The 18,588-nt window shown below is 32.0% G+C and overlaps 1 protein-coding gene across 1 annotated transcript; it reads left to right on the forward strand.

Moving 5' to 3' along the window:
- The first annotated feature begins 781 nt into the window (after positions 1–781).
- Positions 782–2,909, forward strand: LOC125875077 (E3 ubiquitin-protein ligase BOI-like). The gene is made up of 4 exons (XM_049556153.1): positions 782–1,328; positions 1,413–1,522; positions 1,650–2,002; positions 2,088–2,909. The coding sequence occupies exons 1-4, from the start codon at positions 1,282–1,284 to the stop codon at positions 2,607–2,609; spliced, it is 1,032 nt and encodes a 343-aa protein (XP_049412110.1). The 5' UTR covers positions 782–1,281; the 3' UTR covers positions 2,610–2,909.
- Positions 2,910–18,588: the final 15,679 nt, after the last annotated feature.

An 18,588-nucleotide genomic window follows, 5' to 3' on the forward strand; every position in this document is an offset into this window, starting at 1 on the left:
TCTTTTCATCAGAAGTTTCGAGTTTAAATAAAAAAATAATCTGTTTAAAATATAAAAAGTGCTTCCTTCTTGAGCGGGTCTTGATATGAATTCGAACTAATTGAGATCGTAGTAGAGGTAATAATGACCTCAGTTGATTTTTTTTATTTTTTTATTTTTTGTTATTTAAAACTTGAGAGGTGGCGAGGATGCATGGGCCATGCTCCATGCACAACAATCCCTGCGGCAGCGCCTAACCTTCTCCACGCACAACAATGCACCGCACATCACCTTACTATACATAAATGTGTCTTTTAACTTGACTTCAACTTATATTTATGTCTGTATACAAGTAAATATTTAACTTGAATAAAGTTAAATAAATAGACACATGCATTCTATGTAACAATTCACATCTTGTGTGATGTATTTATGTCACGTTAGACATGTGTCTTTTTGTTCAATTTTTACTCAAATTTAAATATTTATTTGTATAGATCCAAAGTTAGAGATATAAATGTTGATTGATTATACCTATATCGTATCTACTTACTTAGAATTCTAATTTTTTTTTAATGTACAATTATAAGGATGTGTGTCCATTGTTATAAAACAATAGTACATGTAACTAATACTAGTACGGTAGTATATGAATGATACAAAAATACCATAAATATTGGGAGGAAAAGATGAAAAGCGTTTTACCTTGAAAAAAAAGTGAAAGTTAAAAAAGACAAGTGTAATATTAGGATTAGAAAAAGGAGGAGATTGATGAGAAACACGAGAGTCCCTCTTGCCGTGTTGAAAGAAAAGCCAAAAGAAACAAAGCCCACGCGAAAGAACAAGAGAAGAGCAAGGAAACAAGGAACCACAATAAGAGGGGCTCTCCCTCTCCCATTTGGACTCATTCGTTTTGATCGCATCTCCTTTTCTCTCCCATAAAAAGCATTTAGGTGAAGCAAAGGTAACTACTACTAAAACATAAAAAGTTTCTTAGTGTGGTGTAGCATGGTCATGTTGGTGTTCTTCATAATGGGTTAAGGTTGGCTTTTTCTTCTCCAACATAAAAGAAGAAAGAAAAAGATTCATTCTTCTCTCTCGAGAATCAAATAAAGTTTCTTTCTTGTCTTTGAATACTTGTCGTTCACTTGTTGATATTTCCATAGTTTGGGGCATCTTCTTCTCATTCATGCTGTTTATGTGTTTGCCTTAATTAGGCCTTCCCTTTCTCAACACTCTCTTTTACCAATCAAAATCCCTTCTATATATATATACATATCTTTCTGTTTTGATCATTCTTCAATGGCTGTTCAAGCTCAATACCCATCTAACGCTCACCTCTTTAACAGGTACACATCTCCCTTCCCTCTCAAATTTATCTTCTTCTTTTTCTCTTTACTAGTAACTTAATGAAGGTTTTTCATTGATTGCAGAGCTGTGCAAGAACGAAAGAACCCACTTGGCAACGATGATTATTCGTTGCAACCTCAACCTGGTGGAGGATCAATTCTTGATCACACACAAATGCTATTCAATCCAGGAGGTAAAAACAGAGGATGTATTATTAATTTTGACCGATCCGAACTATTCTTATTCTTATACTGCGATTGATTAATTGAATGGTTAGGAACAGAGGAGTAACCTTATTACTGTGTTTTTGGCTATGGCAGCTGGCTCTTATCATGCGTGTAAGAGAAGAAGAGAAGTTAGCACCACCACTGCAATGAATCCGTCAATGCAATCTCAGCCGCAGCTGATTGACCTCACTCAGCTTCATACAAATCCGCAGCAACCAAATGTTGTCTCCACCGGCCTCCGTTTAGCTTCCGGAGAACAGTTACAACAACAGCATCAGCAACACCAATTACATCAACAGTATCAGAAGCAGCAGCAACAACAAAACCAACACTCTCTTTCTCCTCAATCTTCTCAATCATCAGCTTTCTATTCCATATTCACAGAAGAGATGTCTACTATAATCAAACAACACCGCGATGAAATTGAACAATTCCTCCATGTTCAGGTATAAATGGTACCACAAATTTTAGGGCTTTTTTTTATTTGTATGCTGTATTACAATGAATAATCATTCTGTTTGGTATTAACAGAGAGAACAATTAAGACGGACATTAGAGGATAAAAGGCGAACACACTATCGTGCTCTGATTGAAACCGCCGAGGAATCAATGGCACGGCAGCTGAAGGAAAAGGAAGCCGAGGTTGGAAAAGCGGTTCGGCGCAACGCCGAGTTAGAGGCGCGTGCAGCGCAGCTGAGTGCAGAGGCGCAAGCCTGGCAGGCAAGGGCTAGAGCGGAGGAATTCACCGCAGCAACGCTACAGGCACAGCTGCAGCAGGCGATGATGAACGGCGGAGGGTGCAATGCGAACCTCCCTGACGGAGACATCGCCGGCGCCGGCGAAGCTGAGGATGCTGAATCGGCTTACATCGATCCGGATCGAGTCGTGGAGTCAACCGGGCCGAGTTGCAAGGCTTGCCGGAAGCGAGCTGCGTCGGTGGTGCTTTTGCCGTGCCGGCATTTGTGTGTGTGTACAGATTGTGACGCTGTGGTACAAGCATGTCCACTCTGTCTCTCCATTAGAAGCTCAAGTGTTGAAGTCTTCCTGTGTTAGAAAAAGCCTAATCTTTGGCCCATTTATTTGCAGCCCAGGCCCAAATATCATGAACTAAGAAAAAGATTTTCTAACTATTGTATTCATGCTACTTTTAAGTAAAAAGAAAAAAAAAAGAATATAAAAGAAAAGATAAAAAAATAATTATATATCTCTTTATTCAAAAGCTTCTTATTTTTCTTTTGGCTCCATAGTCAAGACACAAATCTTTATTATTTTTTGAATATTTTTTGGGGAGAGGTGAATGTGATGTACATTATGAAATGGAGAGGCATTTTCCTTTTCTGTTCCTTCTTTTTTGTCCATTTCTATGATTTGAATTCATTTTTAGACTGTTATGAAAAATTAGTAAACATAGAGTACTTTTGTGGGACAAAAAAAAGTGGAAGAAATGGTTTTCATATTTTTACAAACTTTTTTTTTTTTAGTTTTATGACCTTTTTACCAGAGATAATCATTATTTTTACATATTAGATATCCAAAAAGATTACTTTTTTCTAATCAAATTGTATAAGAGGATATGCAAGATCATCTTTATTTTTACACATTAAAGATCCGAAAAAATTAATCTTTTTAGTTCAAATTTGTAAGAAGACATGCCAGGGATCTCATTTCCTCGACCAACCATAAATCATAATGCTCCTACATTAACATTTTTTTCATCCTATTTTAATTCAATATGATCTATCATATAATTTTCCTGATATATAGAAAAAGTATACATGCATATATCGGAAAAATGAATTATTCACATCCTCTATTCAGTCCTCCTACAAATTGCAATACAACAGGATCAAATATCTTGCATGTGAATGTATTCAGGATTTCGGAAGGATGGGTGCACTATAACGAAAAAATGCATCTAAAATATAAATTTAATCTATTTAACCTTTACGCTCTTAACATTGAACCGTTAAATTTTAAAAATTATACGTCCAATAAATATAATACTACTAGTTTTAATTTTAATATCCACATTTGATATAATTATAAAAAAAAATTACATTGCTATTTTGTTTAGGAATTTCCAATATAACACACTTGAAAATTTTGAAAGATTAAAGCAAAAAATAAAAGAATAAATGATTGAAACGCCAAAAGTGTGTCCGAAAAACCACTTGGAGGAGTGTAACTAAAAAAGTAAGATAGATATAAGATTTAAATTTATATTTTTGCTTAGAGAGGTGCACCCAATCATCATCGTATAATTATATGCTACTTTTAATGTGGGTTCACACCTCTATATTTAAATATTTTTTGAAAAATATAACACTACTATATATATGATCTAGAGAGGAGACCATGGGTTCACGTGAACCCACAGAACCCCTCTAGATACGCCTCTGATTATTGTGAATTTCTAAATAGAATAAAGGGAGCTCAAAATGACAACATTTATATATATATCCTCACGTTAGGATAGTAAGGAATCGTACCGTGAGGATAATAGCTAGGAGGATTTGAAAAGCATAATGGCATTACGATTTTCAAGGCTTAGCTCAGGATCGGATCCCACTATTCACCGTATTTGACCACATGACTAACATATTATTAAGTCTAAGCTAAAACTAAAACCACATGCTTTGTACAACTTAAACGGTACATTAGATTAGGACTATGACAAAATTACTTAATTATAAGTTTGACCAGATTTATATATGTGAGTAAAAGAAGAAATAAAGAAATCCCAATCTGATTAATTAGTTCACATGATGGCTGAATCACTATTGCTAAGAGAGAACTTAAATTAAGGAAGATATATACAAACAGGGCGTAATTAAGTTGAAGATAACAAGTTCCTAATTCATGGTTGCCAGTCAATATTGTTAACTATAGCAGCCACCACCATCTTGTTTTTTAAATTATTTATAGTATAATATATATACAAGAGATAGGCACCAAAGCAAAGCAAACAAAAAAGATATATGTACTATTTTAATATAGTTTTGTCAGCAATTAATTAGCTGACCTAAGATTAGAATAATGCAAATCTCAAAGTCTCTAATCCCCACTAATATATTGTACGTCTCCCTTAGTTAATTAAAAAATAATAATAAAAGCTAGCTAATTAACTTAATGCATTTTGAGGTGAAAGATATTTCAAAGACTTACAACTCCATGTATAATAAAAAAGAATCCGGTTCAAATATAAAAATACCTAATTAGACGTTTTTGTTCACCCCGCCCCCACCTTCAAAATTTTATTTTCTTTCTCTACCGTTCAAATTTTGAGAGTCTGTAAATTCAAAAATGGAACCTTTTAATTTTTCTAAAAAATAAAATTTTCATATCTGAAAATTACATAAAAAGTATTATAGTTATAATAATTAATTGAAAATTTAAAATATTTAAAAGACGTATGAAAAAATTAACAGTCAAATTTATTTTTTTTACTCTCGAAATCTAAAAACTACCACCAAAGAGTATTTTTTGCTTTTCAATTTTTTTTTAAAAAAATACAAATTCCCTCCCCTTCTTTTGCAAGTGATTAAAATTTAAATAATATTAATTATTGTCAGGGTACATGACAAGATCTCTAGAATTTTACTTTCTACGACTGTTAGTGACTTGTTCACGCATTTTAGAAGGGGAAAACTAGCTTGAATAATACTAATTAATTTGGACCAAATAAAGATTATAGCAATGTCAATATATATACGGCCGGCCTGCTTTGATTAAAATTTAGGGCAAATTACAGAAATCACATACTTTTAAGGTAAAATTACAGTTTTTTCCTTAAAAGTTTATTATTACAGAAATCCCTCAAAACGAATACAATAATATAAGCGCTGATTCATTAATTTGATGTGCTAGATACATTAATCGTTAAATAAGATACATTATATTTTATACAGATACACTAATCTGATGTACATTTTATACATGATACACTATCTGATGCGCGAGATACACTAATCGGATGTACATTTTATACATGATACACTATCTGATGCGCGAGATACACTAATCTGATCTGATGCGCGAAAATGAGGGATTTTGGAGATTTGTAAAACTTATAGGGGATAATGGTAATAAGTAAACTAAAAGGTGAAATTTCTGCAATTTTTCCTAAAATTTATAGGATAACTAGGAATCTAATTATTATTATGCTAACATCGTTAGCGTAACACATTGTCTAATGGAACTCCAAGTTAGAAAACGCTTGATACATAGGATAAAAATAATAATCTCAAAGAAACAATTGAAATTAATTTTGTTTTATGTTTGATTTGCGATATTAATTTATTCCCAAGTTATTTAATGTTTGAAATTAACTTATGTCTGGAGATTAACCTTTTTTTGCTTTCAAACATAATTTATGTCGCTGAATTGATTAATTGGGCAAAAATTCTTTTAACTTGAGCATAACTTATACCACTAAGCTTATCTGAAAAAAATATAATTTGTACATGTTATTGAACTTATGCTTGAGGCTTAATTTTTACTAAGGGCTCGTTTAGCCATGCGATATGAAATCATGATATAAAATTATGAAATGAAATTAAAGTTTTGTTTGAATATGGAATTTAGATTTTTTATGTTGTATACTTTCTCATAAACATAAAAAACCCATAAGTTGTGAAACTATTGAAATTGTCTCAATTCTTTATACAATCTTATCAAATAAGTAAAAGTTTATAAAATCACATAATATACTATCATAGAGTTATTCTAAAAAGTACAACATTTTATTGATCAAATTTTAATTCAATAAAATTAAACATAATTAAGTTGTAGCGTACTAGACTTTTATATAATCATCCCACATATTATGTACAATGTTCTCACGTTAAATTTGCATTTCTCGATCATATGACCGAGAGGACAAAGTGACGAACCAACATTGTTGATTTGAGCCAGTTGTTGTTCAATTTGGTTGATAAATAAATTTGATAAAAAATAAAAAAAATTGGTGAATATAAATGATTAAGTAGGAAATGATTTGAAGTACTAAAATTTTTTATGATAGGAAATGATTTGAAGTACTAAAATTTTTTTATGTTGGTAAAAATAAATAATTTATAAATTTTATTTGCATACGAAATACATAAATGGTGAATAGATATAAATGTGAAGTTGTTTTACAAAATATAAATTTGTGGGGAAATTTTCTTATTTGAAAAGTCCCAAATCATGCTTTTTAGAGAATGTGGGATTTCATATCACGATATGAGATAAAATCAATATGAAATCGCATATCAAAACACTGATTTCATTTCATAATTTTCATATCACGATATGAAATCGCATGTCCTAACGCCTACTAAATTTATGGTTTGAGAATATATTTTTTTGGCTGTGTCGAAGGGAGTATATAATTGAGTCCGGAGTCAAAAGGGCAACAAAAATTGTCAAAAATTCCAAAAGGGCAATAAAATTGATTTTAAAACCAAAATGACAATTTTTAACGCCCAAATTAACTCCGTCCAAATCAGATTAAAGTCAAAAAGTCACATACTTTTATGCGCCTTACAGGCACATCCGTCTTGCGTCTTACAAGGCGCTGATAGCATGCGCCTTGTAAGGCGCATGGGAGTCCCGCCTTTCCTTTAATTAAAAATATAATAATTCTTTGTCATGGTTAAAACTGATAGGAAAACAATAACTTGAGAACATAAAATATAGAGTAAAACAGAGACAATACGCGAGAAAAGAATAACTTGGCTTCTCAATAGACTTACACTGCTGCAGGAGTTTTTTTATAATGCAAAAATACAGCAACGGCTAAAGCCAAAAAAAAATATTTCACCAAAAAATTTTCTCCTAAAAACTAGATAACAGTCCACGTTTTAAAGTACTTCCTAAAGACTAGGACAAACATAACAGTAGGCATCTTATTTACTAACGTGACTTATTAAAAACTAACAAAAACTTGCTATGAAGACTCCACTTATTTGTAGATTGTAACTACATTTCAGCTCAATATATTGTAACTTTTCAAGTTCCCATACACCAATAAAATAAAAATAAAAATAAAAATGAACATTGAAACATACTATAATCAAGAGAATTATTAACCAGACTCGTTTTTCTCATCAATGCACTGTTTCATAATCTGTAATTAAAGAATTTAGAAGGAAATGGGCATCAACCATCCCAGATTAAGGGTGTTTTCAGTACGAAGGAGCAATCTTTTTTATGAAGAATATTCTTATAAGATGATTTTTAATTTATTTTTTGTGTTCGTAAATAAAAAATATTATCCTAAAAATATTTATATTTAACCTAAATAAATTCTATAAAATGTGGGGTAGAGGTGAGATGAAAACGATGTGTGTTGAAGGATGAGAAGCACACAATCAATGTAAAGTGTTCAATTTCTTCATTTTTAAGGACTTATTTTCCTAGAAAAAATTCAAAAATTAATCAATCAAACATGAAAAAAACGAAAGACAAATAGTTGTTGAGATCTTCCAACCTCATCATAGCCACTGAATTATCGAAAGAATATATTGTTTGTGATAATTTCAAATATTTGATGTTTTAACAAGATATACCAAATATTGATAAGTAACAAGATATTGAGCTGAACAACACTGTTAAATAACCTTTTAACAATCTACAAATACGTGGAGCAATTTAACTTCATAGCAAGTTTTTGTTAGGGTTTTTTCCTGATTTTCTTACTTAATTGAAGTTGTTTTTTTCCTAAAAGACAAAACATTACCATAAATGTTTTTAATTTTAATGAAAGGAAAATATATTTTTCTTTCATATTTGGTTTATTCTTTCCTTAGAGAAAAAGTTAGGAAATCTATAAATTGAAGATCATTTTCTCATATCAAGAATGACAATAGAATCCACAATGTAGACAGTTATGAGTTTTGTTTATGGGGAGATTTTCTCTCTACAATTTTAATACTTTTTTATTAGTTTTTAATTATGTAGGCCAATTGGTCATATCATATAATAATATTATGTCTTTTAGTATAATTTTATGTGTCGTCTAATTTATCGTCTTATGATTTGCGATTGTAAGCTTCTGCATGACGCTCTATTCACCTTCATAACCCAACAGTTTTAACCATGACAAAGATTTTATTTTTTTTTTAATTAAAGAGAAGGCGTGACTCCCATGCACCTTACAAGGCACACGTTGTCACCGCCTTGTAAGACGCAAGACGGTTGCGCCTTATAAGGCGTATGGGAGTACGTGCCTTGCTGACTTTAACCTGATTTGAATGGAATTAATTTGAGAGTTAAAAAGTTACCTTTTTTATTCTAAAATCAATTTTATTGCCCTATTGAAATTTTTGACAAATTTTTTCCTGGACTTGTATATAATTTACCCGGTCAATATTATGATGATGGAAGGTGCAACTATATCTGCTAGCTGTTAAATGCTCATCAAATTTATGCACAAAAGAACACATTATTGATTCAATATTTTTTGAGAAAATGGTCAAATCCCCTCCCCCCCAAAATCTATTATCGAATTCTCAACTACACACTTAAATTTTACGGTGGTCCTATCACCCCCTGAACTGTTTTAAAATAGAATAAATAAACCCTTAATGCTAAGTTGGCTGAGAAAGTGTATTTCACTCTCTGTGAGGAGTGAAAAGAGAATAAATAGGGCTACTTTTATGTTTATTTCATATTTTTATTTTATTTTCTTTCTCTTTCTAATTAAATTAAAATAATCTCCTCCACCCCACCCCAACCCAACCGCCCCACACTTCTTCTTAGGGGTGCGCATCGGTCTGATCGGTTCGGTTTTAGGTGTTATTGGTTTGGTTTATCAGTTTTCGGTTTGTAAATACTTCAAACCGATAACCAAACCAATAACATATTTCTTATCGGTTTTTGGTTAATCGGTTTATGGTACTTAACGGTTCGGTTTTCGGTTTAACCAATAAGAAAATACTTATATATATTATATACACGATAAGAAAATTTTCAAATAAACCATATGATTTTTCCAGCATTTGGCATGAAAGTAATAATCATAAAGTAACAATCATTTTTCTTGCAAGTTTAGACACTAGACACATTCAAAGGAAAAAGTGTGAAAGTAACAATCGTTTAACCATTAACAAAAAGTATGAAAGTAACAATCGTTTAACCATTAACAATAAGACTAGTAAATTTAGTATAGTCTTATTGGGTTATCGGTTTAACCATTAACAAAAATTATAAAACCGGAAACCAAACCAATAACCCAATAAAAAAATTTGCAAAACCGTTTAAAAACCGTTAGCCCAATAACCCAATATCAATAAACCAATAGTGTTTTTTTCGGTTTGGTTTATTGGTTAAATCGATTTTTGCACTCCCCTACTTCTTCTTCTTCACACTCACCCTACACCTCTTCTTCTTTTTCACACTTTTGCTTTATTTTTATTTTTCATCACAAATCTCTACAAATTTTTTCAGGAATTCTACATATTAACCGTCTCTTACCCATAATCAAAGAACCTTTAAATAAATTTAGTTATTACTCCCAAATCAAAGTAATAAAATAAAGAACTTAAAAAATTAATATTTTTACCAGAACCCATTTCAAACAAACATAGAATTTTCAATTTTCAACACCTTCACAAGCTTTTCTCTCAAACGTTAATTCTAATTTCACATTCTTGAATTTAACCACAAATTAGGGTATTTTCGAAATGGGGCATAAAAAATTCAATTGGGTCATAATTTTTATCAATTGGATTAATTTCAATGTTTTAATTTGGTTTGCTACTTTCACCAACATTAAGAAAAGAAAGAAATTGAATTCAAAATTTATGGCATGCCCCATATACTACTTTGGGTAAATCCCTTCATAAGCCCCCAACATGAGTAAAATGTGTAACAATGAACTTTGAGAGAAATTGTGGGGAATAGGATAAAGATATTGGTCATAGAAACTTTTACTCGTCGGAAAAAATTTACCGTCTTTTCTCTTGACGGAATGCTAATGGATGAGAAGTGGGTTTGATAATGGTGATGTTCTTAATGATAATGGAGGGTTTCTAATGGGGCATATAATAATTTAAAAAATAGAAAAAATAATTCATTTATTATATTTATTAGGTGGCATGTGCGTGTGTTACACCACAATACTGACTATGTCATTTTAGGGTGAAATTTATTTCCTTATAAAATAGTTCATGGGGGTAATAAGACCCCCGTAAAATATGAGTGGGATAATTGAAAATTCGATCATAGATTGGAGGGATTTTTGACCATTTTCTTATATTTTTTTTGTCAGAGAGCTGACTAGCAATCATAACTTTTAAATTTCAAATTCTTCAAAACGACTAGTTTTACCCTTTAATTATGATGTAAATGTAAAACAAAATACTATATTTGTCAACAAATATATTGTCTTTTTGTAATCTTTTTGTTCACAAAACCTGGCAGCCATAGCAAGCAATTATATTAATATTTTTATTTACTCTGCAAATTTTTGCCTGCATAAAAATATAAAATGAAGATATTTTCTTCGCGAATTTTCCACTTGTCCTTTCTTTTTCTACCTTTGATTTGTTCGATATTCTGTCTCTATTTTCACGTTATTTGAGTTACTTTATATAGTTAATATTACAGGAAAAAAAATATATAAACAAAATGTAGATTGGATTAAATTTTTTTCCATCCAAAATAATTCAGTTATCACTTACGTAAAATGATCATTCGACCTACTTTATTACGGACGAAATGCCCACTTCTTTTTTTCTTTTTTTCATGTTATCGGCAAGTGATATTTCTAGCTACTTTTGTTTTTCTTCTTTTCAAGCATACAATTTGCATGGAGAGAGTCACGATTTGAAGTTTCTCTATTTTTAGTTATTCCTTAATTTTCTAACTAAAATAATAATAATAATCTAATATTTAACTTCATGCGAATTTACTTGAGTATATTGTAACTAGAATAAATTACTCTAAATTTTGACCCATGTATCTGAGATATATGTATATGGATGAGCTAATGAAATTTGTATTGTTTCATTAAAAAGTTACACCTGATATTAAACAATTGGAATATATTTTTAATATTAAATAAAAACACTAAATTATATTATTTGCTCATGACTATTAAGTGGAGAAAGTGATTATAACTCCTATTATATCACTACTTCATGATTTTTCAGGATCAAGAAAGTGGTGATTAACTCATGTTCTCTCATATTACCACGCTATCTTTCAATTTATTCCGAGGAAAGTTCTCAACACAAATATCCATTAGTCATTTTTCCTTATAATGGTGTGTGAAAAATGTTGTAAAATGCGTGATAAAAGTGAGGTTAGAGTTTTGTAAAAGAGAGCTTTATTTGTTGAAGTACGACGTTTTTTTAATACTTATCTACAGTTTGTTCGAATCACAAGATGTTGTTAGGCACTTAGGCTATTATATTTCAGAGGAGACAATTGAATGAGTACTTATAAAGATGATGCAGTAGTAATGAAGAGTTGTGTTGGCCGGGTATGGGCCCTTGATATATGATGTGTATCTAGAGTTTATTCGAGTCATATAATGCCATTTGAACTATTATATTATTGTTGTAAAACTAAATGGATGCCATGTGTGCCATCCCTTTAATAGTCATCACTTGACATACCAAATGGATGCCATGTGGGGCACCCATTTAAGAGGTGTCATCACTCAGGCCAAGTGGATAACTTCTCAATGGCTAAGTGTTGATTTGTATATTTCTCATTGGGTATAAATAGCCATTACTTTCATTCACAAAGGCAGATATAAGAAAAGTTTGGAATATATTATGCTCTCCCTTTGTTTGTTCTTCTTATTAATTTAGTTTATTAATATTAGTTTGTTAGTTAGTTATTTTATAACACGTTATCAGCACGAGACTCTGCCAACTTGAACTACTCTAAATAGGTAAAAAGGGTAAGAATTTTATCTTTCCAAAAAAATGTCTAATATTTCTAAACTTGAATTTGTTGCCTTGGGTATATTGGGCAAATGATAATCGTCATGGATGCTAGACGCTGAAATTCACCTAGATGCGATGGGTCTGGTAGACACCATCAAAGATAATAACCAGGCATCCATCCAAGAACGTGCAAAAGCTATGATATTTCTCCGCCACCATCTTGATGAGGGGCTGAAAATGCAATACCTCACCATTAAAGACCCCCTTTATACTGTGGAATAATTTGAAAGATAGATATGACCACTTGAAGTTGGTCATTCTTCCACAGGTGCATCATGATTGATTTAATTTGAGGTTACTAGACTTTAAAAGTATAACTGAATATAATTCTTCCATGTATAGAATTATATTACAGTTAAATTTATGCGGAGAAGATGTCACTAAACATGATAAGCTTGAGAAAACATGCTCCACATTTCCTGCCTCGAGTATGCTCCTGCAGCAACAATATCAAAAAATGGGTTTTAAAAAATATTCTGAATACTTTCACATCTTCTTATTGTTGAACAGCATAACGACCTACTGATGAAAAATCATGAAAGTCGTCATGTTGGTTCTATGCCACTCCTTGAAGTGAATCAGGCAAATTATCACCAACGAGAAAGAGGTCATGGCTCTAATGGGGGACGTGATCGTAAAATAAATATAATCATGATGGTCTTTTTGCACCAAAAAATGACCAGCAGTATAAAAAGAAGGGTGAAAAATAAAAAGTGATGCAAAAGAAAAATTCAGAAAGTGTGTGTCACAGATGTGGAGGAATGGGGAACTGGTCCCGTTCTTGTCGATCATCTAAGCGTTTGGTTCAACTCTATCACGCATCCTTGAAAAAAGGTGATACTAAACCAGAAGAAAACTTTATCTCTAAAGATAATGTTGAGCTCATACATAAGATGGAGAATAGTGCAGAAGCAAATTTCATCTCCGAAGATAATGTTGAGCCTATGCATCTGAATGTAGTTGATTTCTTTGTATTCCCTGAAGGAAAAACGACCAGTGACGACCCCACGATAATCTAGATAATTTCTTTTTATGTTTGTTTAGTTGGTATGTTTATGTTTTCCTAGTCCTTGTAAATATAATATCCTTGTTTAATAGTAATATTTTACTTTGTTTATATCTGTTTTCAAGAAAATATGGATATGCCCCGAATTTTGTTTGGATCAATAGTAGATAATACGGACATTTGTGTAGTAGACAGTGGAACAACACATGCCATAGTTAAAGATAGGAAATACTTTTCTTACTTGCTTAGAAGAAAAGCAAATGTTACTACAATTTCTGGTAATTCGAAATTGATTGAAGGCTCCGAAAGAGTTACTATATTTTTGCCTAAGGGGACAAAACTTGTTATAGAAGATACGTTGTTCTCTTCTAAATCCCCAAGAAACTTGTTAAGTTTCAAAGATATCCGTCGAAATGGATATCATATTGAGACACTAAATGAAATGAATATTGAATACCTTGGTATAACCAAGTATGTCTCAGGCCAGAAATATATTTTGGAGAAATTACCAACCATATCTTCTGGCCTATATTATGCAGAAATGTGTACAATCGAAGGACACTCAATCATAAACCAGAAGTTTATTGATTTAACTATGTTTGTGTTATGGTATGACTGAATAGGTCATCTTGGATCAATAATGATGAGAGAAATCATTGAAAATTTAAATGAGCATCCATTAAAGAACCTGAAGATTCTTCTGAGTGATGAGTTTTCATGTGCTACTTGTTGTCAAGGCAAATTGATTATTAGGTCATCTCCAATGAAGGTTAACATTGAATCCCCTCAATTTTTAGAACGTATACATGGGGATATCTGTGGACATATTCACCCATCTAGTGGGTTGTTTAGATATTTTATGGTCCTAATAAATGCATCGTCAAGATGGTCTCATGTGTGCCTCTTATCGTCTCGCAACCTGGAGTTTGCAAAATTATTGGCACAAATAATAAGATTAAGGGCGCAATTCCCATATTATCCTATTAAGGCTAGTCGCCTTGATAATGCTGAAGAATTTACATTCCAAGCTTTTGATGATTATTGCTTATCAATTGGGATAAGAATTAAACATCATGTTGCTCATGTTCATACTCAAAATGGCCTGACAGAGTCATTTATTAAGCGCCTACAATTGATTGCAAGACCACTACTTATGAAAACGAAATTGCCCACTACTGTATGAGGTCATGCTATTTTACATGCAGCAACACTTATTCGTCTTAGACCAACAAATTATAATAAATACTTCCCATCACAATTGCTATTTGGTCATGAACCAAATATTGCTCATCTGTGAATTTTTGGATGCGCTATATATGTGCCAGTAGCACCACTTCAGCACACTAAAATGGACCCCAAAGAAGGTTAGACATATATGTTGGGTTTGATTCACCATCCATAATTTGCTACATTGAGCCATTAACGAGAGATTTGTTCACTGCAAGATTTATAGATTGTCGATTTGATGAAACAATTTTTCCGCAATTAGGGGGAGAGAAAAAAGAACTTAAAAGTGAAATTGCATGGAAAGTTTCATCATTATCTCATTTTGATCCACATTCCCCTATATGTGAACAGGAGGTCCAGAAGATCATCCATTTGCAAAACCTAGCAAATCAAATGTCAGATGCATTTACTGATTTGAAAAGGATAACAAAGTCATATATTCCTGCAGTGAATGTGTCTATCCGAATTGACATCCCAAAAGGACCATCTACAAATGTCATGACTTCTGAATCCCAAACACGCCCGAAGCGTGGGAGACCATTAGGTTCAAAAGACAAAAATCCTAGAAAAAGAAGAGCAAAATATGATAGAAATGACACTATAAAAGAGTCTCATGAAGAAATTCAAGGCCGGATTAATCCTGATATTCCAAAAGAGATCAGTGAACCTAAGACTCAAGTGAATGAAGAACTTTCAATAAGTTCTACGGGTGATGAGATAAGTTTAGATCGATCAAAAATTATAGTGGATAATATTTTCGCATATAATGTTGCACTTAATCTTATGCAAGACAATGAGGATCTTGAGCCTAAATCTATTGAAGAATGTCGATGAAGATGTGATTGGCCAAAATGACAAGAGGCAATTCAATCAGAATAAGACTCACTTTCTAAACGTAAGATTTTTGGACCTGTAGTCCAAAACCCAAATGGTGTAAAATCGATTGGTTATAAATGAATTTTTGTGTGAAAAGAAATGAGAGAAAGGAAATTGTAAGATACAAGGCACGGCTTGTTGCATAAGGATTCTCTCAAAGACCTGGTGTCGACTATGAAAAGACATATTCACCGATTATGGATGCAATAACTTTTTGATATCTCATTAGTTTAGTTGTACATGAAAATCTTGAAATGCATCTAATAGATATGGTTACAGCTTATCTTTACGATTCACTTGATAATGAAATTTATATGAAAATTCCAGAAGGACTTAAGATGCCCGAAGCATATAGTTCAAAATCTCGGGAAATGTGCTCAATCAAATTACGAAAGCCATTATACGGCTTAAAACAATTAGGACGCATGTGGTATAATCGCCTTAATGATTACTTAAGATTATATAAACGATGCAATTTATCCTTGAATTTTTATTAAGAAAACAATATCAGGATTTGTTATTCTTGTTGTTTATGTTGATAACATAAACCTCATTGGAACCCTAAAGAGGTTCAAAAGGCAATCGAATATCTAAAGAAAGAATTTGAGATGAAAGACCTTGGAAAGACAAAACTTTGTCTTGGTCTACAAATTGAACATTTAGTAGACGGGGTCTTCATCCATCAATCTACATATACTGAGAAAATTTTGAAACGATTTTACATGGACAAAGCACATCCATTAAGTACTCCAATGGTTGTTCGGTCACTTGAAGTGAGTAAAGATTTGTTCCGACCTCAAGAAGAGAATAAGAAACCTCTTGGTCCTGAAGTACCTTATCTTAGTGTAATTGGTGCACTTATGTATCTTGCTAATGCTACGAGACCTGACATATCATTTTCCGTTAATTTGTTAACAAGATATAGTTCTTCCCCTACACAAAGACATTGGAATGGAATTAAACATATATTGCGATATCTAAAGGGGACTAGTGATATGAGTCTATTTTATACTAATAAAGATAGTGCAGATATTGTTGGTCATGCAGATGCAGGTTATTTATTTGACCCACATAAAGCTCGATCTCAAACAGGCTATTTATTTACATACGGAGGTACTGCTATATCATAGCGATCTACAAAACAGTCTATTGTCGCTGCTTCTTCAAATCATGTTGAGATAATCGCTATTCACAAGGCAAGTAGAGAATGTGTATGGTTGAGATCGATGATACATTTTACCAAAGAAAGATGTGGTTTGAAGTGTGATGTCAAGGTACCTACAGTGCTCTTTGAAGACAATGTTGCTTCCATAGCTCAACTAAGTGGAGGTTTCATAAAAGGAGATAGAATGAAACACATTTCACCAAAATTATTTTTCACACATGATCTACAGAAGAACGGTGATATTGATATACAACAAATTCGTTCAAGTGATAATCCAACAGATTTATTCACCAAATCTTTACCAGCCTCAACTCTTGAGAAGATGGTGCAAAAGATTGGAATGCGAAGACTTAAGCATCTGAATCGTGGTCTTTATCAGGGGGAGTAAAATACGCGTTGCACTCTTTTTTTCTTAGTCTAGGTTTTGTCCCGCTGGGTTTTCCTAGAAAGGTTTTTAATGAGGCAACAAGCAATGCGTATTATGAATGTCTATATATATTCTTGTTCCTTCAACTTTTCTTTTTACATGGACATCCAAGAGGGAGTGTTGTAAAACTAAATGGATGCCATGTGAGCCACCCCTTTAATAGTCATCACTTGACATACCAAATGGATGCCATGTGGGGCACCCATTTAAGAGGTGTCATCACTTGGCCAAGTGGATAACTTCTCAATGGCCAAGTGTTGAATTTGTATATTTTTCATTGGCTATAAATAGCTATTACTTTCATTCACAAAGGCAAATATAAGAAAAGTTTGGAATATATTATGTTCTCCCTTTGTTTGTTCTTCTTATTAATTTAATTTATTAATATTAGTTTGTTAGCTAGTTATTTTATAACAATTATTTTATATCTTAGAGAAGACTATTGAATGAGTATCGAAGATTTGAAAGCAGTAGTAATGAAGAGCTTTGTGGCCGGGTATGGGCCCTCGATATGATGTGCGACATAACAAAAAGCCGGGAGAAGTGCCAAATGTTAAACAAATTATGACTCTTTCTGCAATATTTCACTTGTTTGGAAAAGTCATCTTTTTTCACCCTTTGTTTTATAGTGAAGATAAATTCTTGAACTACTTTAGTTAATAATTCGCATTCTTCATATCATGTATAAAATAATAATACATAAATTTACTTTATTTCATTTTATATATTAAAAATAGATGTTTTATTTCACTTGACCTGACATATTCTTGAAGAAAATTTTGATTAGAAATTTATTTTACTAAATTAACTTTATTAATAATACTTTAATACTCTAAATTTGCTTACTAAAAACGGGAAGAATAGTTTGAACATATAATAGTCAACAAGTACTCTCTCAAAACTAGCAATCCATAAGTAACTGGTCAGTTTCACTTTTTTATTAAAAGAAGTGGAGCTTTTCCTCTTGATGGGATTCTACTTCTCTTTAGCGGTACATGACCTCAGTGCGGAACTAAATAGTGTCAAATGGATTTATTGTTGAAAAATTATATTGTATAAGTAAAATAATTTATTTTCTTTTCTGTTATATATAAACTGTTAAATCCCTAGACTGGAGAAATATTCAAGTATAGTGATAAAGCCAAAAAGGAGGTTCAAAATTGTTTTAATCATATGTTCAAATTTAAGCTATGATTGCCCGAGAAAAGATAAGGCCCATTAGGAAAAGCCATTCTACACAATTGAACCATGACTTGAAAGTTACACATTCGCCATGCGATAAATAATTCTTAATAATGTATAAACTATGTATATTTACATTTATATATACAACAAATATATGATTAGGAAGCTTTGAATACTTATAAATATATTGCTAAAATCCTAGATTA

The sequence above is a fragment of the Solanum stenotomum genome, chromosome 8 (genome assembly GCF_019186545.1).
Source record: "Solanum stenotomum isolate F172 chromosome 8, ASM1918654v1, whole genome shotgun sequence".
Lineage (NCBI taxonomy): Eukaryota > Viridiplantae > Streptophyta > Magnoliopsida > Solanales > Solanaceae > Solanum > Solanum stenotomum.

What these genes read in the sequence shown, in the direction of transcription:
- LOC125875077 (XM_049556153.1), top strand. Translation starts at nt 1,282, where the DNA reads ATGGCTGTTCAAGCTCAATACCCATCTAACGCTCACCTCTTTAACAG. An exon ending in AACGCTCACCTCTTTAACAG is followed by an intron (nt 1,329 to 1,412) that starts GTACACATCTCC and finishes CATTGATTGCAG; the next exon opens with AGCTGTGCAAGAACGAAAGA. An exon ending in AACAATTCCTCCATGTTCAG is followed by an intron (nt 2,003 to 2,087) that starts GTATAAATGGTA and finishes TGGTATTAACAG; the next exon opens with AGAGAACAATTAAGACGGAC.